General features: G+C 48.1%; 1 protein-coding gene across 1 annotated transcript in view; it reads left to right on the forward strand.

The window, feature by feature from the left end:
* The first annotated feature begins 15,372 nt into the window (after positions 1-15,372).
* The window catches only part of LOC123763951 (sodium- and chloride-dependent GABA transporter 2), a 53,592-nt gene continuing 45,203 nt past the window's right edge, over positions 15,373-23,761 (forward strand). The window contains exon 1 of the mRNA XM_045751297.2: positions 15,373-15,812. Within this exon, the coding sequence (XP_045607253.1) occupies positions 15,680-15,812 (133 nt within the window). The 5' untranslated portion in view covers positions 15,373-15,679. The remainder of the gene's footprint in view (positions 15,813-23,761) is intronic.

Raw genomic sequence — 23,761 nt, forward strand, 5'->3', positions numbered from 1 at the left:
TGTTAAGTTCAAATTAGCAGTGTGAGGGTTCTGCTACACATGGCGAGGAAACACATTACACGGAAAACAGTACAAATAGTTGCTACTAGGCTCGTGCTGCTTAATTCCAGTAAATGCCATGCTTTTGTTTTTGATCAAATTGAAGTGTTCTAAATTTCAGGTCAGTACAAAGAGGAGTTCTCGAGATTTCAAACCTAATTATTGTAAAAGATATATTGAAATAAAGAAAACTAGAAAAAAGACAAAAAACGAAAATGATAGACTAAAGAAATCATCTGTTAATTAATATAAATGCAACGGTCTGTCTATTCGAGGTTGGAGGTCAGGCGCTTGAGGCTATCTTCACCCATTTTTTTTCCAATAATTGTTGTTGGGTACGTGCCTAACATGGCCGGATCGAGATTAACTTAAAAAAAATTGTACCATGTGATATTGCACCCAAATTACCCTTACGAAAATCTAACAATACGATATAAATTTAGTCTGAATTCTTATTTTTTGAAGTATCGAAAACTGTATTAATCACAATAAAACTAACAAAAAATCTAATAATAATGCTCTTTACCACAAAACACTTCGATTTGTGTTTCCAGACTTTATGGATTTTGTGTTGATGACCCGGACTATGTGTACAGTGTTCTTATAGTGTTATTTGTGATATTATAGGAGAAGGGAGGGGAAATGAGTGGAAGGGATGGGCGGGGGGAGAGAGGATGAGGGAAGAGGAAGGGATGGGGAGAAGGGAGGATAATAGGGAAGGATGGTCGAAGAGAGGGTAGAGAAGAAAAGTAAAGTAATTATCAGGAGAAAGCGCTAATCCAGTATTCCAATATTGAACTGGAAACGGATACGAGGACAGGATAGGAGTATGGAGGGAAGGAATGGTACCCATCCACTTGGACCAATGACCATCCACTCGAACACTGACTTGAAAAAAAATGCGAGACAGTCGCTATACCGACCAGTCCGAGGAGAAGAAACGGGAGACAGATAGAGGTCTGTCTCCAGGGGTACCCCAGGCGCCACTGGGTACCTCTCCCAGTATATAAACTAAGGAATAATAAATCTGACTCAACAAAATCAAGAAGGCAGGACAGTGAGAGAAGCACCAAGGAGCCGCGACAACAACGGCAGTTATCTCTGCCGGAAACTTGTCCTTCTTATCCTGGCAGCTGAGCGGAAGTCTTCTCTCCTCAGTATCTATATCTCTAAGTGTACTACTGTGTACTATCTATATCTATCTATATCTAGCTACTACTGCGGGTGTGTTTGAGGATGGAGGCCAGATGCTTGGGGCTATGTTTTCCCAGTAACTGGTGTTTGGTAGGTGGCCAGCATGGCCAGGTCGAGGTCGGCACTAATCAAGCGAGTACAACACAACATGGTGCCACAGGGACCCCTATCCTGGCAACGCACAGATCGGTATGACGTTGAAAACGTTAACAACTCAATGCATTTTTCTATTACTGACGTTTGCAAATTTTTATTTTTTTAATATTTTTATTTATCATAATTTGGTAATAATAGGAGTCACCATCCCAGTCCCTTCCACCCTTCCCTCAGTACATACCTCCCGGACAGTCACATGTCCCAAGTCTGTCTCTGGTAGTGATACACACTGACACATGCTACATAGTGATGTGATACATAGTGACAGACAAATCCACATAGTGACATGTGATACATAGTAATGTATCCCATGATATGATTTACACATACCACATACCACAGGGTGTGATTTACCCATACCCTTTTTCATAGCCCCTCTTACTTCCTGGGCTGTGATTGGTTGCCCATACTCGTCATCACTAAACTGTGCTCTTGTTATCCTAATTCTTCTGTCATCATGACGCAGGAAGCTGTTCCCTGCTTACTTCTGCAGGGAGGGAGGAGGATGCTGCATCACTCCACTTGTGAATTAGTTCCTCAGCCTTACCCTGGGGGTCTTTGTGAGCCGCAGGCCGGGCTCTGCCCCCCTTAGCTATCTGAATTTTTGCCCACACTTTCTTGCAGATGTTTCCTGTCCAATAGAGCTAGTGAACTCAAGCCATTGTCTTTCCCGCTCTTTAACCTTCTCTTCCCTGGCTACTTGACACACAGTTTTAAACAATTCTTGGTTACTGTCAGTGGGATGTCTCCGGTACTCTCTACTCATGGCCCTTACATTTGCATTGAACATCTTTATGTAATCGTTCTCATACCATTTTATTTTCTTCCTCTGAGGGTTGCTGCGCCCAGTCGTACGGCGCGGAACTCTTAGGCAGTGCTCAATTTGGTGATTAAGGTCATCAACAAGTGTATCAATATCTTCTGGGATTTGGTATTCCGTGAACCAGTCACTCATCTTGTTTATGAAGTGCGGCCTCATATCCGCTCCTAATGATAACCTTTTTCTATTATTTTTATCTTTCCTTCTCTTACTCATGTCGACGGTGGTAATCAGTGCCCAGTGGTCACTACATAAACTGTGCACAATGTGTGTACTGGCATCCGTGTCCTGTGCATTCAGCAGGAGAGCATAGTCTAATCTTCTTCTTCCTCTGAGGAGAGTTGGTTGTTCATCACCCAGGACTGTAAGGTTTTCACCTCCGAGCATAATGTGTGCTTCGCGGGGTATTGTGCCAAGCTGGAGCCGGCCAGGCGGACTCTTGGACTCGGTGACTCTCTACCACTGGGATTTCCACTGGGGGATATTTGTAGTGGTGTTGTTTGCTGTGTGTATGGTGTGTGTGTGTATGGGTAAGTGTGTGTATATGTGTACGTGTATGTGTGTTTGTGTGTACTCATCTAGTTGTACCCACCAAGTTGTGCTTGCCAGGGTTGAGCTTCGGCTCTTTGGTCCCGAAGATTCCACCCATTCTCAACCGTCAATCAACAGGTGTACAGGTTCCTGGGCCTATTGGACTCTATCATATCTACACTTGAAACTGTGTATGGAGTCAGCCTCCACCATATCACTGCCTAATGCACTCCATTTACTAACTACTCTGACACTGAAAAAGTTCTTTCTAATGTCTCTGTGGCTCATTTGGGTACTCAGCTTCCATCTGTGTCCCGTTGTTCGTGTCCCTCCAGTGTTGAATAGTTCAACACTGTGTGTGTGTGTGTGTGTGTGTGTGTGTGTGTGTGTGTGTGTAAGAGCCCACCAAGCCAGTCCTGGGAACAAGAGTCACCACTAAGAGCCCACCAAGCCAGTCCTGGGACCAAGAGTCACCACTAAGAGCCCACCAAGCCAGTCCTGGGACCAAGAGTCACCACTAAGAGCCCACCAAGCCAGACCTGGGGACAAGAGCCCCACATAAGGAGACCCGCCGTAATCAACTGTAGGTGAAGGCGGCCAGTGGTGGAGGCAGCTCACTCACACACACACAGCACAAGGGATGACCTCTCTCACCCTCACTCACTAACACCTAACCACGCGGCTTCGTAATCTCACTATCTGGTGATAATGAGAAAAACAGAGTATTTGTTGACATGGTTGGCCATTTGATAAAGGGAATCGAGAGATGAATCCTTATGAATTATCCAGTCTGGTAATAACGAGAAGGATTCTACATAGGGGATGAGATCACCTATAATGGAGAAGAGCTCAGGAATGCTACCGGGAACATACATCTGAAATGCAGGCGATAAGTCACAATAACGTGGCTGAAGTATGTTGACCAATCCACACACTAGAAAATGAAGGGACGACGAAGTTTCGGTCCGTCCTGGACCATTCTCAAGTCGATTGTGGCAAGACAATCGACTTGAGAATGGTCCAGGACGAAGCGAAACGTCGTCGTCGTCGTCCCTTCATTTTCTAGTGTGTGGATTGGTCTATATGTGAAATGTAAAGTTTAAATTAGTATCCCCCCTCAAGGCGGAGATTTACGACACACGTTATTCAATACATTAATAAACAGAACATCCCAGGGTTCATACAGGTGCTCCTAGATACAAGTGGAGCAGCCTGACCCAAGCTGAGATTGGTTATAGTAGACGAGGAACCCAAATACGAAGGTAGAGGACGAAGAAATAAAAATACCCAAATAGGAATGATTTGAAGCGTGCCTAGACGGCCAGCAGGTGTCTGGCCATGAGGGAGGATGTTCGGGCCAGAGTTACACCTGTGGAAAACATCACACTGGTACCTTAATTGTGGCCAGCAAGACCACTAACGTCCTCTGTTGACGCCAGGATATACCGCTGAGGGCTGTTGGGATGTTGTCTTGTGTATAGTGTATATGTGTATTATTAGAGCCGTGATATAGCAGTCTCCGTGGTTTAGTGGTAAGACACTCGCCTGGCGTTCCGCGAGCGCTATGTCATGGGTTCGTATCCTGGCCGGGGAGGATTTAATGGGCGCAATTCCTTAACTGTAGCCTCTGTTTAACGCAACAGTAAAATGTGTACTTGGATGAAAAAACGATTCTTCGCGGCAGGGGATCGTATTCCAGGGACCATAGGATTAAGGACTTGCCCGAAACGCTACGCGTACTAGTGGCTGTACAAGAATGTAACAACTCTTGTATATATCTCAAAAAAAAAAAAAAAAAAAAAAAAAAAAAAAAAAAAAAAATATACACTATACAGCGTTCTTGGATAATAGGTATATACTTATCCTGGCTTTATCACATCCAGTGTAGCTATCAGTCCTGGTATGCTGTTTGATAGTTCTGTCATGCTGTCAGATAGTCCTGGTATGCTGTCAGATAGTCCTGGTATGCTGTCAGATAACCAGTCCTGGTATGCTGTCAGATAGTCCTGGCATAAGACAAGAGCCACCCACTGTGGTCCTGGTATCTGTCAGATAGTCCTGGCATGCTGTCAGATAGTCCTGACATGCTGTCAGATAGTCCTGACATGCTGACGTAATTGGACGCAGCGTGTAAGAGGCCAAGCAGCATGAATGACTGGCTGGCACAGTCCTGCTCCCAGCTACGTCATCTATGGCGGTGATTTGTTTCGTAACATCGCAGTCAAACTTTTCAGTCTTGCACACACACACTTCTTAACAACACTTGAAGTCTGATTACACGCACATGCGCGCGCGCACACACAGGATAGATAAGGATGGACTATTCAACACGGGTGGGACGCGAACAAGGGGACACAGGTGGAGACTGAGTACCCACATGAGCCACAGGGACGTTAGAAAGAACTTTTTCAGTGTCAGAGTAGTTAACAGGGGCAGTGATGTGGCGGAGGCTGACTCCATACACAGTTTCAAGTGTAGATATGATAGAGCCCAGTAGGCTCAGGAACCTGTACATCAGTTGATTGACGGTTGAGAGGCGGGACCAAAGAGCCAAATAGAAGGGAATTATCAGGAGAAAGCGCCAAGCTATTACCACTCGAAGCTCAACCCTCGTCAGTACAATTAGGTGAGTACAGGTCCTCACAGCCGAGTGGGACAGCGCTCGGGTTTCGTAGTCCTAAGGGCCCGGGTTCAATTCTCACTCGACTCAGAAACAAATGGCCAGAGTTTCTTTCACCTGATGGGCCTGTTCACTTAGCATAAATAGCTACCTGGAAGCTAGCCAGCTGCTACGGACTGCATTCTGTGGTGTGTGTGTGTGTACTCACCTATTTGTACTCACCTAATTGCGCTTGCGGGGGTTGAGCTTTGGCTCTTTGGTCCCGCCTCTCAACTGTCAATCACCTGGTGTACAGGTTCCTGAGCCTACTGGGTTCTATCATATCTACACTTGAAACTGTGTATGGAGTCAGCCTCCACCACATCACTGCCTAATGCATTCCATCCTGTTAACTACTCTGACACTGAAAAAGTTCTTTCTAACGTCCCTGTGGCTCATGTGGGTACTCAGTTTCCACCTGTGTCCCCTTGTTCGCGTACCACCAATGTTGAATAGTTTATCCTTGTTTACCCGGTCGATTCCCCTGAGGATTTTGTAGGTTGTGATCATGTCTTCCCTTTACTCTTCTGTCCTCCAGGGTCGTTAGGTGCATTTCACGCAGCCATTCCTCGTAAATCATGCCTCTTAGTTCTGGGACCAGTTTAATGGCATACCTCTGGACTTTTTCCAGCTTTTTGTGTGTGTGTGTGTGTGTGTGAGAGAGAGAGAGAGAGAGAGAGAGAGAGAGAGAGAGAGAGAGAGAGAGAGAGAGAGGGAGAGGGAGAGGGAGAGAGAGTGAGAGAGGGAGAGAGAGAGAGAGAGAGAGAGAGAGAGAGAGAGAGAGAGAGAGAGAGAGAGAGAGAGAGAGAGAGAGAGAGAGAGAGAGAGAGAGAGAGAGAGAGAGAGAGAGAGAAATATGTAGTATATATGAGAAGGAACAATGCATCGTGAGTCAGTACGGCAGAGTTAGACACGGGACAGTTAGGCAGGCGTGATCCAAGAGCAACAAGCAACACCTAGAGAGCCAGCCAGAGGCTTAAGGGCCTCCGCAGGAATTTCGCCTCAAACAAACCCCAAATAAACTAACAGCAAGATCCCTCAGGCACTAACTGGCTCTGAAGACAGAGTAACTGTAGCACACAATAACGTCGGAAAGAACACGGGTTCCGCTTCACTTCGGATGCCCAGTCAATGTGCTGTACAGTCACCCAGCTGACACAGGAGCCTTGATCAAAATCTATCAATATGAGACTCGTGTTGATGTATATTGATGCATGTTTGCTATGTACATTGATCATAAAAGTCGTGCTGGTGTATAATGATGTACTATGGGAGGTATATACCCGGCGCTGCTCGGGAACCCACATATCTTAACTACACGCGATCTTCATCACTCATCCGTTGTTATTAACGCAACCAATTATCTCTGTATCCAGGACGAACAGAACCGACACTGCGTCTGTGGCTGTTCAATAAATCTCTGAACTATATGTTTGACACATCTCTCTCCCTGTCCACGGAGGACACAAGAAAATATATATATGCTGGTTAGCGGTGTAAATGTGTGGCCACGTCTGTGGTAGAAAATAATAATAAAAAAAAACTGCTTGCTCGTGTGGAGCGGCGGTTGTGTTCCGACACCCAGACCCCCCCCCCCACACAGAACCCCTCCCCAAACACACAGACCCCCCCCCTCCCACACACACAGACCCACCCCTCCTCCCACACACACACAGACCCCTCCACACACACAGACCCCCCCCCCACACACACACAGACCCCCTCCCCCACACATACAGACCCCCCCCCACACATACAGACCCCCCCACACACACAGACCCCCCCCACACACACACAGACCCCCCCCCCACACACACAGACCCCCCCCCCACACACACAGACCCCCCCACACACACAGACCCCCCCCACACACACAGACCCCCCCCCACACACACAGACCCCCCCCCACACACACAGACCCCCCCCCCCACACACACAGACCCCCCCCACACACACAGACCCCCCCCCACACACACAGACCCCCCCCCCACACACAGACCCCTCCACACATACAGACCCCCCCCCCACACACACAGACCCCCCCCCCCACACACAGATCCCCCCCCCCCAAACACACACAGACCCCCCCACACACAGACCCCCCCCCAAACACACACAGACCCTCCTCCCCTGCGATTGCGATCCTTCTCTGGGTGTTTAATTATTTATATCAGAGAAGATTTGATAATAGTTGACAGGGTATTGTCTGTGAGGGCGTCAGCGGGCAGCACACAGGTCCTCTCAAGAGCACTCAGTTGAAAAACATGACTTTGTAGATCAATTGGCCAATGAGGCTTGCAGGAAAGAAAACATTGATTATGACTTTGGACTATCTAATGCAGTTATTAGAAACATACAAATTAAAGAAATTAATTCAAATTTAGAAGAACTAAGAAATGCCCAGAGACCTGAAAGCTGCAGTATTAAAAGTTATGACAAGTTTTGTAATAACAGGTATTTGTATGGTCAGCACAGTAACCGGACCAGGCAATGTGATGTAGTCATTGCGGTAATTCGCCTTGGCTATAGACACATCTGGCAGGTTAGTGAGGCTGAGCCACTACCAGAATATTCAGATTATAAACTCTGTGATAAACCTTTAATGCATTCACTAGAACACTATATTGATGAATGTGAAACCGTAAAGGACTTTAGACCTCCTGGCCTATTGTACCACCAACTGTGTAACTATTTCATTGACTCAGATGTTCTGGACGACATCCTAACAATTTACCCAAAATTTGCTTGTCCATTTTAAAGAATGAAGAACAATTTTTATTTATGTTACTTCTAAGCTGCATCACTTATGAACCCATCCCTGCCCTTGTGTGGCAGTGCACAATAGAAAGTTGTTTTCACATATCCATACATTAAAACATTGATTGTAACCGTGATATATATGTGCTTCAGCCTACAGTTTAGACCTATTGTCTTATGTATGACCCTCTGTCCTGCGTGACAGTGAATACTAGCATTATCCTCAATTTAATAAGACTATCAAAATCCTCAGATTAGGCAAAATTGTAATTAATTTTGTCAATAAAGATGTTAATAATAATAATAACTCAAAGGGGGGAAAGTGTCAAGGGGTTGAGGCGCGCCAGATGACGTTGGTGTGGTCAGTGGGGTGAAGGGACCACAGTGTGGTCAGTGGGGTGAAGGGACCACAGTGTGGTCAGCGGGGTGAAGGGACCACAGTGTGGTCAGTGGGGTGAAGGGACCACAGTGTGGTCAGTGGGGTGAAGGGACCACAGTGTGGTCAGTGGGGTGAAGGGACCACAGTGTGGTCAGTGGGGTGAAGGGACCACAGTGTGGTCAGTGGGGTGAAGGGACCACAGTGGGGTGAAGGGACCACAGTGTGGTCAGTGGGGTGAAGGGACCACAGTGTGGTCAGTGGGGTGAAAGGACCACAGTGTGGTCAGTGGGGTGAAGGGACCACAGTGTGGTCAGTGGGGTGAAGGGACCACAGTGTGGTCAGTGGGGTGAAGGGACCACAGTGTGGTCAGTGGGGTGAAGGGACCACAGTGTGGTCAGTGGGGTGAAGGGACCACAGTGGGGTGAAGGGACCACAGTGGGGTCAGTGGGGTGAAGGGACCACAGTGTGGTCAGTGGGTGTGAGAGAATGGTCTCTCAGGATTCTCTCACAGCTGACTTGAATGGCTCATTGCAGTGCACCGATCTTCGTGCACAAGCCCTATCTCTGGATAGTAAACTGGCATGTTGGGTATCTACAGAATGCCCACTTAACCAGGAATACGTGTATAATACGGAGGCCGCCGTATGTCCAGGCAGGAAGTAGGTACAGGGAAGTTACTGGCCATAGTGTCATAGAGTACATTGGCTGGTGCCAGCGTGAGAGAGAGGAGACGCCAGGGAGGCGACTGACCTCTGGGTTCGGCCTCAACCGGTGCGATGGAGAATAACAACTGTAACGTGGTCGTGACGTGTTCATGACGTCACCTCTGCTACTGATCAGGGAACGATCAATATGTCTGGTTCCCGCTCTTTTGCTGCAATGTCATTGGTCAAATTGTAACCCCTTGTGTTGTGTCCCACGAAGAGTCCTGAGCCCCAGGCAAGAGCATTCACGTGAAGGAGCCCTTACATAGAGGACGTGTCCTGTTCTGTCTATCAGCCAATAGACAGAACAACACCGTCTATTCCTCACCATCAAGTTAAACTCAGAATCTTTTTGATATACCAACACTCGTCCGGAATCGTGACTGTGACTATATTGTTCAGAAGCCTAGTAGTGACAAATCACCAGAGCGAAACAGACTGGTATCAGGTAACCCCTGGTGGTAATTAGAGATCGTCTGTGAGTGACCTGGCGTGAACTAAGGCAGTGCCGCCGCCTAAGTAACCCGTGTGTGACTTTACCACAGTGTACCTGCATGGTACCATAATCAGCTGCCACCAGCCGCCACTCTGTCTTGATCGTCTTGATCGTGTCGCCTCGAGCCGCCCGCCGCCGCCCTCACTGTACCACATGACGTCACCACTCTTACTCACCGCCAGTGCCAGAGTGTGTGCGTGTGTCTGTTGACATATAGCGCGCCCTCCTGCGAGTATCCCCGTGTCAAGTACGGTTTGTGGGAAAGCCTGTCGCCAATGGTCTCTAAGTCAGAACGAGCGCCCAGCTGTCAGGCCACCTATGAGTTCTTGCATAAATGTGCCTGAGTGAGTGAGTGAGTGAATAAGAGAGGTACCCTATCTGTAAGTTGAAGATCTTTTCATTGTTTTATTGTGTCTGTCTGTGTTGATCTGAGGCATCAACCACAGTTCTCACCTACTCATACCTGACACAGGTTATAGGTGAAGACACCCGACGGTGTATGCGTGTTTATCTGTGTGATACCACGACATTGCACTCGTCTGTGAATGTGAGCCTCACATACACCACACATTTAGTTAGTGTGCGACATTATTATTGTGAATGTTATTGCCTGTCCCATTGACAGTGTATTTGTGATTTATTGCATATCATCATTACCAGAGTATCCGGTTGGAACTCTTGTGATCCCTTTGCATACCGGCAGTTAGGTTGTCGTGTTAATGATTGGCTGTTAATTGTGTTAAGTTAGGTGTTACTCCACGAGTGGATCCGAGTCGATTAGCCAGACGTCAAGAGTCTCGCTAACGCAACCATAGCCTTTTCTGATGCCAATCTAAAGTAAATCAAGCACCCTTTGTATTAGTGGTTAAGTTAGTAAATAAACAACTGTTAAGCTTTATGCGGTGTTTCCGTTGAACCACTTCTGAATACTGCCAACTATTTACTCAAGCCTTCAGCTCCAGGTGTCTCCAACACCGAGTTGCCTATTATTCACTAAGCTATAAATGTGATGAGGACCCTAGGAGTCCCTTAAAGTGTTAAATCATTGAGAAGATTCCAACGATCAACGTGGAGCAGGACCCGGTGAGGCTAGTCTGAGAAGAGACCCTCAAGGACTCTAACTCGACCTTGCTCCCAGGCCCTGAAGGTTGCTCTCGTATTTTCTCTGCTGATTCCGACAGCTTCGTGAAGCGTCTGCCACATGTACATTGGTGACTTACGCATTGTAGTCGTGAAAACAAAATAGAAACCCCCCACAGTGGGGTGAAGGGACCACAGTGTGGTCAGTGGGGGTGAAGGGACCACAGTGTGGTCAGCGGGGTGAAGGGACCACAGTGGGGTGAAGGGACCACACCAAGTGGTCTTCACAATGTTACAATGGGTTCAGCAAGAAGGGAAGCCATGCTGAATTTTGGTTGATAATGCGTAAACTGAACTCAGCAACTATATGATCTTCAAACACAAATATGGACAGTCTTGTCATGCAAACTGGATAAAAAGTGGCTGCTAGAGTTCAACTCACTGAAGTGCAAAGTTATAAAGTGGGGAGCTGGGAATGGAAAACTGGATATATTTTATTATTTATTTGTTTATTTGTATACAAGAAGGTACATGGGGTTGTGAGAGTTGATAAGAGGGGTGATTGAGCGTTACATTCTTGCAAGACTACTAACAGGCATAGTGGCTGCAGGCAGGTGCTTAGGCTAACCAATAAATGCATTAATAATTTGGTATACAAATTGTTATAATTTTAATTCAACATAATGACTACATTATAAATTAATAGAACAGATTGTGCGGATGAGCGAACATGTCTTAAGAACTAAACTGTGTCTGAGTGAAGCACAGAGTGAGTAGGAGAATAAGGTGAAATATCTGAAGATGAAATAAAGTGTTCTTCGTATCTACTTTCGAATGAAGTTTTGGATGGATAAGTTTTTATATCATTAGCAAGTTCCATATATTGCAACTCATCTTCCTGTTTAGATAACAGTTGTTGTAACTATATGCACCATAGTACAAACATTAACGTACTACGCAATTAGATAGTAGAATTGTGTACTATTCTCTTTATAGTCCGAAAACATGAATCTTATAAACAAACTTAAATATTTCAAGGCCTAGTATAGCACACATATATACTATATTAGGCCTCAGATAGCCTGAATTAGGCCTAAGAATGTTAGGTTAGGTTAGTTTAATTTGTCTTTGCAACTTAAGTTGGAAATTATTTTCCAATTTACCCAAATTGAATAGTACCGATTTCTACTTTCTAATTGTGTTGTACGTCGGTATATGTACTATGGTCCCCGTCCTTCCTATAAGTACTATCATGCAGAAGGATGGGCTGTATACTGCGCGCTTTTATTGGCCTAGAGGGAAAACCTCTCCTACAACAGAGAGAGAGAGAGAGAGAGAGAGAGAGAGAGAGAGAGAGAGAGAGAGAGAGAGAGAGAGAGAGAGAGAGAGAGAGAGAGAGAGAGAGAGAGAGAGAAAAGAGAGGGAGAGAGAGAGAGAGAGAGAGAGAGAGAGAGAGAGAGAGAGAGAGAGAGAGAGCTGGGCATGTGAGAGACACATAGGAAGTACACATCAGGAGGATGTTATCAGCGGCGTGTGCTTGGTTTGGCCAGGCACAAGAACTGCTTTTAGAAATCAGAATAATAACTGAAGCGGAACCCCTGCATATGTCTCGACATATCGGAGCTGTTGTGGGATATGTGGCACCACCGCCGCGGCCTCATCTAGAGAAATACCACCAGACTAATCCCAGAGTCAGAGGAGCCCCAGACCTGTGCACCTCTAGGGACGAATTGGTTCAGACTTGAAATTACAATAACCTTTTTTATGGTTCTTGGAGAGACGTCTACCCGAGACAGAAATACCATAACAGGAGCCCTGTTGGAAGGGATGGGCTGAGTCCACTTACCGGTTAGTACTTACCTATTAGTGTCTACTACGAGGTCAGGTCTACCTCTTTCCACCCCGCCTACTCGCCTCATTAGACCTGTTACGGTATAATTAACCATCAAGACTTCCTTGTCGAATCAGGAATTAAACTTGTGGCTGGGTGGGGAGGTGGGGGGGCACATGTCCCGGGGACCCATTACGGGAGACACATACCCCGGGGGAACCATTACAGGAGACACATACCCCGGGGGAACCATTACGAGAGACACATACCCCGGGGGACCATTACAGGAGACACATACCCCCTCGGACCCATTACGAGAGACACATACCCCGGGGACCCATTACAGGAGACACATACCCCGGGGAACCATTACAGGAGACTACATACCCCGGGGGACCCATTACGAGAGACACATACCCCGGGGGAACCATTACGGGAGACACATACCCCGGGGACCCATTACAGGAGAGACACATACCCCGGGGGAACCATTACAGGAGACACATACCCCGGGGGAACCATTACGAGAGACACATACCCCGGGGGACCATTACGAGAGACACATACCCCGGGGGACCATTACGAGAGACACATACCCCGGGGGAACCATTACGGGAGACACATACCCCAGGGGAACCATTACGAGAGACACATACCCCGGGGGAACCATTACGAGAGACACATACCCCGGGGGAACCATTACGGGAGACACATACCCCGGGGGACCATTACGAGAGACACATACCCCGGGGAACCATTACAGGAGACACATACCCCGGGGGACCATTACAGGAGACACATACCCCAGGGAACCATTACAGGAGACACATACCCCGGGGGACCCATTACGGGGGACACATACCCCGGGGGAACCATTACAGGAGACACATACCCCGGGGGACCCATTACGGGGGACACATACCCCGGGGATGTGTCTTGACTATTATTTAATAACCAATTATATCTCACCCAAAGAATGAAAAATTCTTATAAATCTTTTCACAACTGTAAGATGTGGTACAGGTAGGCCTATCAGCAGGCAGCAGGGCCTCACAGTGTTCCACTGGGGAATAGATTAGATCAATAGATAAACCATCTATTGATTGCCTGACTAGCAACGAGCTAGGTGGCGGGTGCTGCAGGCTCGTGTTCTCAGGCTAGTATTATGATTTTTTTGTGTGCAGGTATTTTTCGCCTGTTGCAATTACTGAGGTTTTAATAGCAAAGTTGAAAGGTTGCTGGAAGTGAACCGTTGGTAAATTATTGAGTAGATTCATCTGTTCGTGCTTCAGGCGTTGGTGCAACATGTCTCACGTGGCTACACCAACATGTCTACACCAACATGTCTCACATGTCTACCCCAACATGTCTCACATGTCTACACCAACATGTCTACCCCAACATGTCTCACATGTCTACAGCAACATGTCTCACATGGCTACACCAACATGTCCCCACATGGCTACAGCAACATGTCTCACATGGCTACAACAACATGTCCCACATGGCTACAGCAACATGTCTCACATGTCTACAGCAACATGTCTCACATGGCTACACCAACATGTCCCCACATGGCTACAGCAACATGTCTCACATGTCTACACCAACATGTCTCACATGTCTACACCAACATGTCTCACATGTCTACACTAACATGTCTCACATGTCTACACCAACATGTCCCACATGTCTACACCAACATGTCTCACATGTCTACACCAATATGTCTCACATGTCTACAGCAACATGTCTACACCAACATTTGTCACATGTCTACACCAACATGTCCCACATGTCTACACCAACATGTCTACACCAACATGACCCACATGTCTACAGCAACATGTCCCACATGTCTACAGCAACATGTCCCACATGTCTACAGCAACATGTCCCACATGTCTACACCAACATGTCTCACATGTCTACAGCAACATTAAGACAGTGTAGTCGTCACGGCTGTCAACTGAGTGCCTGTAGAAGGAGTCCGCCAGACAGTTGTGGGATACGGTGGGTGTGTCGTGGCACTCCTTATCACCAGTGCCTGTGACCACGTGTGGGGACACCAGCCGGCCCCCTGGTCCTGGCCCCTGGCCCTGGCCCTGGTCCTGGCCCCTGGCCGCTGGCCCTGGCCCCTGGTCCTGGCCGGCACTGTGGCACCGCTCATGTCACGCCATGGAACCATCGCCCCCCCCCCCCCCCGGGTCCACCCTGCAGTGCAGTTTTGCTTCCATATGACCGGGAAGCACCGGCCGTCCACTGCCAGTGACTAGTGCTGCTAAAGTCAGCGATTCACTAGCGTGGGACGGCCTTCGGCGGTGACTAGTTCTGCTAACGTTAGTGACTCAGTAGCGCTAGCTGGCTCCCGGCAGTGACTAGTTCTGCTAACGTTAGTGGCTCAGTAGCGCTAGCTGGCCCCTGGCAGTGACTAGTTCTGCTAACGTTAGTGGCTCAGTAGCGCTAGCTGGCCCCTGGCAGTGACTAGTTCTGCTAACGTTAGTGGCTCAGTAGCGCTAGTAGCTCAGTAGTGTTGTGTGCTGGCCCCTGGCAGTGACTAGTTCCGCTAACGTTAGCGACTCAGTAGCACCCCTTCCCCCCCCCCACCCCCCTTGGCCCTTGTGGTATTGCTAACGTTAGCGGACTCAGCAGCCACAGAGTGGTCGCCGCTAGCGACATGTCGCAGCCCCCCGCAGCAGCTGCGGTATATAGAGGCGGAGTTGGAGGTCTGCCCGCACTCTCCCCTCAGTCACCCGCTCGGGTAAGCGAGCGTTGCACATGAGATACGTGAACCTAACAGCTGAACTACGGCCGAGTACTCTCTTTTCCTAGTGATTGTTACTGTGGCACAATACACTCCGCGCACCTCAGCCCACGAGTCCTTGTATGGGACCCTACCGGTGAAAGACAAACGTGATCACTGAGGAACTTTATTATTACTGCTTTAGACTATCAAACTTAAAGCTTGTACTACAGCTTCGCGTGCCGGTTCGCCAGGCTGAAACGCGACTTGCCAGCAACAGGTCGGTCATCATGAAGGAGATGAAACTGAAGGAGCGGGAGCAGTGGAGCAGCAAGCTGGACTTCCTGCTGTCTGTGATCGGCTTCTGTGTGGGTCTAGGCAACGTGTGGCGGTTCCCATACCTCTGCTACAAGAACGGTGGCGGTGAGTACCTAGACCCCCACTACTCTCACCCCAACGCCTCAACACTCTTCTCACTCACCTTTATCCACACACTCCTCTTCCCCTTTAAGTGCTCTTTTTTATCCACCTCGTGTTTATCTACTTTCTTTATCGTCCTCTTCTTAATCTCTCCTCTCAATGTCTCATTTGTATTTTACCTTTGTGTTTATGTCTCGTTGTCTCTCCCGGCGTGCCCTTGTGTTCAAACGTTTTCTGCTTCCTTCCTATAAGGTATATACCAAATATACCATACTTCCAAAGGTATAATGTGAGCGCTCTGGTATAATGTGAGCGGTCTGGTATAATGTGAGCGCTCTGGTATAATGTGAGCGCTCTGGTATAATGTGAGCGGTCTGATATAATGTGAGCGGTCTGGTATAATGTGAGCGCTCTGGTATAATGTGAGCGCTCTGATATAATGTGAGCGGTCTGGTATAATGTGAGCGCTCTGGTATAATGTGAGCGGTCTGATATAATGTGAGCGCTCTGGTATAATGTGAGCGCTCCAGTATAATAGAGTACATGGCAGCATAACTGAGCTCCTCACTGCTGGCAAGGGCTCACAATTCTCAAGTTAAGGCTGTGAGTCATATTATGAACGAAGCGTCCGGGGGAATATCAAATGTCTAGTGAACTGTTGTTGTTTGAATGCAGCTTGAATCATCGTTGGTGGGACTTAACGATCGTTAATGTGAGGGATTGTTCGCTAGTGACAGGTACTGACCTATCAGTGCCTACGGGGAAGTGAGGTCTAGCTCTTGAGCCCCCGCCTGCTGGCCTTGTGGTACTCGTTGGGTTATGATTGAATAATTCTGATGCTTAAATTTGTTGTCGAATTTGCCCTTGAAGTTGTGGATGGAGGTGGCTTCCACAACTTCCACAGGGTCTGTCCTTTTGTACTACTTTCAGTTTGAACAGACTCATCTTATCAATCTTATCTATTCCCCCCCTCAATATCTTGCATGTTGTGATCATATTCCCTCTGTTTCTTCTGTCCTCTAAGGTTGCGAAATTTAGTTACGTTAGTTTAAATCTCATAGCTTAACCATCTTAGTTTTGGCACAAATCCTTTTAATTTGGGTTTTATGTTTCAACAAGATCTTGTAGATCTGAGGCAAAGTGAAATTGACACCAGTAATTCCATCTATCATCATACTATCATGCAAGAGGAGCCACACATCTATGGTTCATCCATTAAAATCAGCAGACTTCTAGATGTTACTACTGCTCGGCTTAGACTCAGTTACAAGTATCTCTGGGAATTCTCATTATCTGCTGATGTAGACCTGACCAAATGTAAACTGTGTCAACAAAATTATTCGCACACCCTCCGTCACTATGTGATGGAGTGCGAAAAGATACGTGAATTCAATAACAAATGTTCCAACGATGTGTAAATATTTCATTCAAAATGATCTGCTACCAGAAATTTTAGCCAAATATCCCCAGTTTGCTAACTGTAGGTAGTAACTAAGTGATTATAACCTATCCACCGCTGCCCATTGGATGGGGGGCGGTGTGCAGGACAAACATATCAATTGTGACACTAGCTCTCCACATATGTCAGTTGCTTAATTTAGAACCTGTACTTGAGGTCGATCTTGAACCCATTGTTGATGTGACAATACACATTGAATTTTGTAATTTATTTTGAGCCCATTATGTTCATCTGTAACCCTTTCCACTACCACTCGCAGGATGGGTATGGGGTGAACAAAAAGTAAACTAAATTAACTGCTTCACAGTGAGCGGAGTGCATACCGGTGCTGCGTACTCTAACACTGGCTGAGCGGAGTGCATACCGGTGCTGCGTACTCTAACACTGGCTTAACATGTGTTGTCTAGATTACCATGAAGGCGTCCTGGTGTAGGTTTCTAAAAGATGTTCTTATTCTTACCAGCGTCCCACACGCTGCTATTGTTACTTTGTTTATTTGTACCTCCGGTGTGAGTGTTGGAGTTATATCCATTCCCTAATCTTTCACTCTTTCCTATTCCTACTCTTGCTTTCCTCCTTATGGTTAAGATAACTTCTGGTCTGCCTTCTCATTTTCCCCATCTTCATTACCTTACATTTGTTGGGACTGAATTCCAGCAACCATTTGTTTGCCCACTTCCGAAATATATCAAGATCCTCCTGTAACTTCCTGCAGTCCTCCTCAGTTTTTACAGTCCTCATCAGCTTTGAACCATCTGTAAACATTGATATGTACTAGCTCCCTCCCCCCCTCGGATAGGTTGTTTACATAAATTTGATCAGCAGTGGTCCCAGGACCAAGCCTTCTGGGACCCCTCTTGTTACATTCCTCCAGCTGGAAATCTCCTCTCTCACTGTGACCCTTTGCTTCCTATCTTTCAGGTACTCCCTCACCCATCTCAGTGTTTTTCCGGTTATCCCAACCGCTTCTCCAGCCTTACCTACAGGAACAGTGTCCGATGATTTTTGACAATTGAAAAATACAGTCAACGCAATCTTCTTTTTCCTGTCTTATTTTAGTAACCCAGGTATAGGACTCAGTCGTTTGTCTTTTCTTTTCCTCTCTAAACCCACGCTGACCTTTTGTCACATAGTTGGTCCTCCTCAGGTGCGCCATCATTCTCAACCCAATTACTTTTTGTAAAGACTTTATATGGAATACTTGTCACTGGTTTGTAATTTAGTGCCACCTTCTATGACCTTTTTCGAATCTTAAGACTACATTTGCCCTTTTCCAGAATTCTAGATTTCCTTTCTCGAACATTTTATTAAAAATCATAGATAATGGGTGAAAAAGTATTCTCTATGGCCTCTTTCAGCAACTATGATAGCATTAATTGTGGTTCCATTGATTTTGTTAAATTAAGTTCCTCTAGTTTTTTTTTTACCATCTTTACATTGACTGCAATGCCATCCATTGTTTCTTCTCACCTTTCGTCCCCAATCTTGATCTTTATGTTGACTCGATTGTAAAGACCTCCTGAAATCTTTAGTTGAGTTCGTCACATACCTCATTATCATTTTCTGTGAGAACTTCCCAATGTTTCCTCAGACTGAGTACATGGTCTCTCTCACTCATATGTTTCTCCTTATAAGGCCGCAATGCCGTTTTTCAAATTGCTTCTCGGCTTCTCTCCTTTCCTGGGCGTATTAATTCCTGGTTCCCTTTGGTGCCGATCTTTTGCCTTCTGTTCCTATTTCTCTGTACTTTTCCAGACTTTTTTTTCTTGTCATTCAGCTTCCCTATATTGCCTCTTAAACCAGGAGTATACTTGTTCTCCTCCGTCTTGGGTGGCATCAACGGCTTTGACACATTTTCCAGCAATGAAGTCTGGAAAATGGATTGATGGTGTGAGAGGTGGTGCTGGTGTGAGAGGTGGTGCTGGTGTGAGAGGTGGTTCTGGTGTGAGAGGTGGTGCTGGTGTGAGAGGTGGTGCTGGTGTGAGAGGTGGTGGTGGTGTGAGAGGTGGTGGTGGTGTGAGAGGTGGTGGTGGTGTGAGAGGTGGTGGTGGTGTGAGAGGTGGTGGTGGTGTGAGAGGTGGTGGTGGTGTGAGAGGTGGTGGTGGTGTGAGAGGTGGTGGTGGTGTGAGAGGGGGTGCTGGTGTGAGAGGTGGTGCTGGTGTGAGAGGTGGTGCTGGTGTGAGAGGTGGTGCTGGTGTGAGAGGTGGTGCTGGTGTGAGAGGTGGTGGTGGTGTGAGAGGTGGTGGTGGTGTGAGAGGGGGTGCTGGTGTGAGAGGTGGTGCTGGTGTGAGAGGGGGTGGTGGTGTGAGAGGTGGTGGTGGTGTGAGAGGGGGTGCTGGTGTGAGAGGGGGTGCTGGTGTGAGAGGGGGTGGTGGTGTGAGAGGGGGTGCTGGTGTGAGAGGTGGTGCTGGTGTGAGAGGGGGTGGTGGTGTGAGAGGTGGTGGTGGTGTGAGAGGTGGTGGTGGTGTGAGAGGTGGTGGTGGTGTGAGAGGTGGTGGTGGTGTGAGAGGGGGTGCTGGTGTGAGAGGTGGTGCTGGTGTGAGAGGGGGTGGTGGTGTGAGAGGTGGTGGTGGTGTGAGAGGTGGTGGTGGTGTGAGAGGTGGTGGTGGTGTGAGAGGGGGTGCTGGTGTGAGAGGGGGTGCTGGTGTGAGAGGTGGTGCTGGTGTGAGAGGGGGTGGTGGTGTGAGAGGTGGTGCTGGTGTGAGAGAGGGTGCTGGTGTGAGAGGTGGTGCTGGTGTGAGAGGTGGTGTGAGAGGTGGTGCTGGTGTGAGAGGTGGTGCTGGTGTGAGAGGTGGTGCTGGTGTGAGAGGTGGTGGTGGTGTGAGAGGTGGTGGTGGTGTGAGAGGTGGTGGTGGTGTGAGAGGTGGTGCTGGTGTGAGAGGGGGTGGTGGTGTGAGAGGTGGTGGTGGTGTGAGAGGGGGTGCTGGTGTGAGAGGGGGTGCTGGTGTGAGAGGTGGTGCTGGTGTGAGAGGTGGTGCTGGTGTGAGAGGTGGTGCTGGTGTGAGAGGTGGTGCTGGTGTGAGAGGTGGTGCTGGTGTGAGAGGTGGTGGTGGTGTGAGAGGTGGTGGTGGTGTGAGAGGTGGTGCTGGTGTGAGAGGTGGTGGTGGTGTGAGAGGTGGTGGTGGTGTGAGAGGTGGTGGTGGTGTGAGAGGTGGTGCTGGTGTGAGAGGTGGTGGTGGTGTGAGAGGTGGTGCTGGTGTGAGAGGTGGTGCTGGTGTGAGAGGGGGTGCTGGTGTGAGAGGTGGTGCTGGTGTGAGAGGTGGTGCTGGTGGTGCTGGTGTGAGAGGTGGTGCTGGTGTGAGAGGTGGTGCTGGTGTGAGAGGTGGTGCTGGTGTGAGAGGTGGTGCTGGTGTGAGAGGGGGTGCTGGTGTGAGAGGTGGTGCTGGTGTGAGAGGTGGTGGTGTCAACCCAAAACACGGTGTCACGGGCAGGTCTGGCATCACTCTTCAGACACCAAGGTCAAGGAGTATCAGTATTTATCCCTCTCCTTCCCCCCCCCCCTCCTCTTAATCCTCTTCCTCCCCCCCCCCCTTCCTCCTCTTAATCCTCCTCCTCCCACCTCACACAAACATGAAGGAGCGGAACTGGACCAAGTTCCGTTCTGTTCCTCTGGGATTGTGATATTTCTGGAGGCTGTTATCAACAAGTGCCTCGCTCCCTGCCCCCCTCGCCCCCTACCCCCCCCTCCCCAACCTCACTACCCTCACCCTCTCCACCTCCCTATCACCCCCTCCCCTACCCCCCCCCTCCCCAACCTCACTACCCTCACCCTCTCCACCCCCCTATCACCCCCTCCCCTACCCCCCACAGTAACACTAAGGTAAAGCGTAACAAAATACACAGAAATCACAATAATAATAATACACAAAAATCACATTAACGTGATATATCAAAGAACAAACCCACAGGCGCCGTGATGAGGGCTCGAACCCATGTGCTGAGTATTCCCAGACGCGTTCTAGTCCACAGTACCACGACATGGTCAAAGAATTGTAACCTGGAGTCTGTTTAGGTCGTCGGGAATATGACCGATCAAGCTTTTCTCTTGTCTTGTAGTTCAATTTTCTCATTTTTTTTTTAGATAAAAGATATGCAGACTGTTAAGGGATGGGGGGGGGTGAGGCTAGGCAGGGAGGTTGGGATAGGTTAGTTATGATCAAGCAAGGTCTGGTCCAAGGTCGTCCCATCTATAATTATAAGAGTGGGATGCCAAAATGGTTTCTCATTGCGTTTTTTTTTTTTTTTTTTTTTTTTGCTGACAAATATGTTTATGTGTTTTGTTTTACAAACACGACTGATACACGATCCGGTCCTCCCCCCCCCCTCCCAGTCCCTCCCCCCCCTCCCAGTCCCTCCCCCCCCCTCCCAGTCCCCCCCACCCCTCCCCCGTCTCTCTTTTGTATTGATTTATTTCATTTATTTTTATAACTTTATGGAACTACAGAAGATCAAAATAATTGTTTGATAAAATTATAATAATTGGTAAAAGCAATAATTACTCTCAGGACGAAAATTATTGACAAAACTAAAAATTTTTTACGAATTTTATTTTTTGATTAAACTATATATTTTATGACAAAAACTATCGATTTTTTTTGTTTCAGAAAAACATATTTTTTGTTGTTGTAAACGGTAATTATTGACAAAAACGAACAATGTTGTCAAAAGCTATAATTATACTGACCAAAACGCTAATTATTGATCGGAAGGAAGCCACGAGTATAACTAATTACCACTCACCTAATTGTGTTTGCGAGGGGGAGGGGGGTATATCTTGAGATGATTTCAGGTAGGTAGAGAGTTTTGGCTCTTTGCTTTCCCCCCATTCACCTGGGCTCTACAGGACTCGAACCGTGGACGCCCCCACCTGTTGAGGTCGAAACTTATATCCGGCTCTTTGGTCCTAGGGTTATAACCTACTCTGTGCGCAAGGCGACCACAGGCGCCGTAGTGTCCGAGCCGCCGATGTGTGACACTGCGTCTGAAGGCTGCCTCCGCTCCTTGCTCTGGACACTCTAAACTTTCGTTTATAATGATTCTTTTGGTACACTTGGATATACAGTTTCCTTCTGTGTTCCTTTTGTCTTCCTCTTGTCTTCCTCTCGCGTTCCCATGTTTTTTAATTTTGCGTCGAGGGAGGCAACTTCATTGGGCAGCGTCACTCATCCTTTTAGTGGACACGCCGCCATAGTGACAGTATTGGGCAGCGTCACTCATCCTGTGAGTGGACACACCGCCATAGTGACAGTACTGGGCAGGGCCACTCATCCTGTGAGTGGACACACCGTCATAGTGACAGTATTGGGCAGCGCCACTCATCCTGTGAGTGGACACACCGTCATAGTGACAGTATTGGGCAGCGCCACTCATCCTGTGAGTGGACACACCGCCATAGTGACAGTATTGGGCAGCGCCACTCATCCTGTGAGTGGACACACCGCCATAGTGACAGTATTGGGCAGCGCCACTCATCCTTTTAGTGGACACGCCGCCATAGTGACAGTATTGGGCAGCGCCACTCATCCTGTGAGTGGACACACTGCCATAGTGACAGTATTGGGCAGCGCCACTCATCCTGTGAGTGAACACACCGCCATAGTGACAGTATTGGGCAGCGCCACTCATCCTGTGAGTGGACACACCGCCATAGTGACAGTATTGGGCAGCGCCACTCATCCTGTGAGTGGACACACCGCCATAGTGACAGTATTGGGCAGCGCCACTCATCCTTTTAGTGGACACGCCGCCATAGTGACAGTATTGGGCAGCGCCACTCATCCTGTGAGTGGACACACTGCCATAGTGACAGTATTGGGCAGCGCCACTCATCCTGTGAGTGAACACACCGCCATAGTGACAGTATTGGGCAGCGCCACTCATCCTGTGAGTGGACACACCGCCATAGTGACAGTATTGGGCAGCGCCACTCATCCTGTGAGTGGACACACCGCCATAGTGACAGTATTGGGCAGCGCCACTCATCCTTTTAGTGGACACGCCGCCATAGTGACAGTATTGGGCAGCGTCACTCATCCTTTTAGTGGACACGCCGCCATAGTGACAGTATTGGGCAGCGCCACTCATCCTGTGAGTGGACACACCGTCATAGTGACAGTATTGGGCAGCGTCACTCATCCTGTGAGTGGACACACCGCCATAGTGACAGTATTGGGCAGCGTCACTCATCCTGTGAGTGGACACGCCGCCATAGTGACAGTATTGGGCAGCGCCACTCATCCTGTGAGTGGACACACCGCCATAGTGACAGTATTGAGCAGCGCCACTCATCCTGTGAGTGGACACACCGCCATAGTGACAGTATTGGGCAGCGCCACTCATCCTGTGAGTGAACACACCGCCATAGTGACAGTATTGGGCAGCGCCACTCATCCTGTGAGTGGACACACCGCCATAGTGACAGTATTGGGCAGCGCCACTCATCCTGTGAGTGAACACACCGCCATAGTGACAGTATTGGGCAGCGTCACTCATC

The sequence above is a fragment of the Procambarus clarkii genome, chromosome 23 (genome assembly GCF_040958095.1).
Source record: "Procambarus clarkii isolate CNS0578487 chromosome 23, FALCON_Pclarkii_2.0, whole genome shotgun sequence".
Lineage (NCBI taxonomy): Eukaryota > Metazoa > Arthropoda > Malacostraca > Decapoda > Cambaridae > Procambarus > Procambarus clarkii.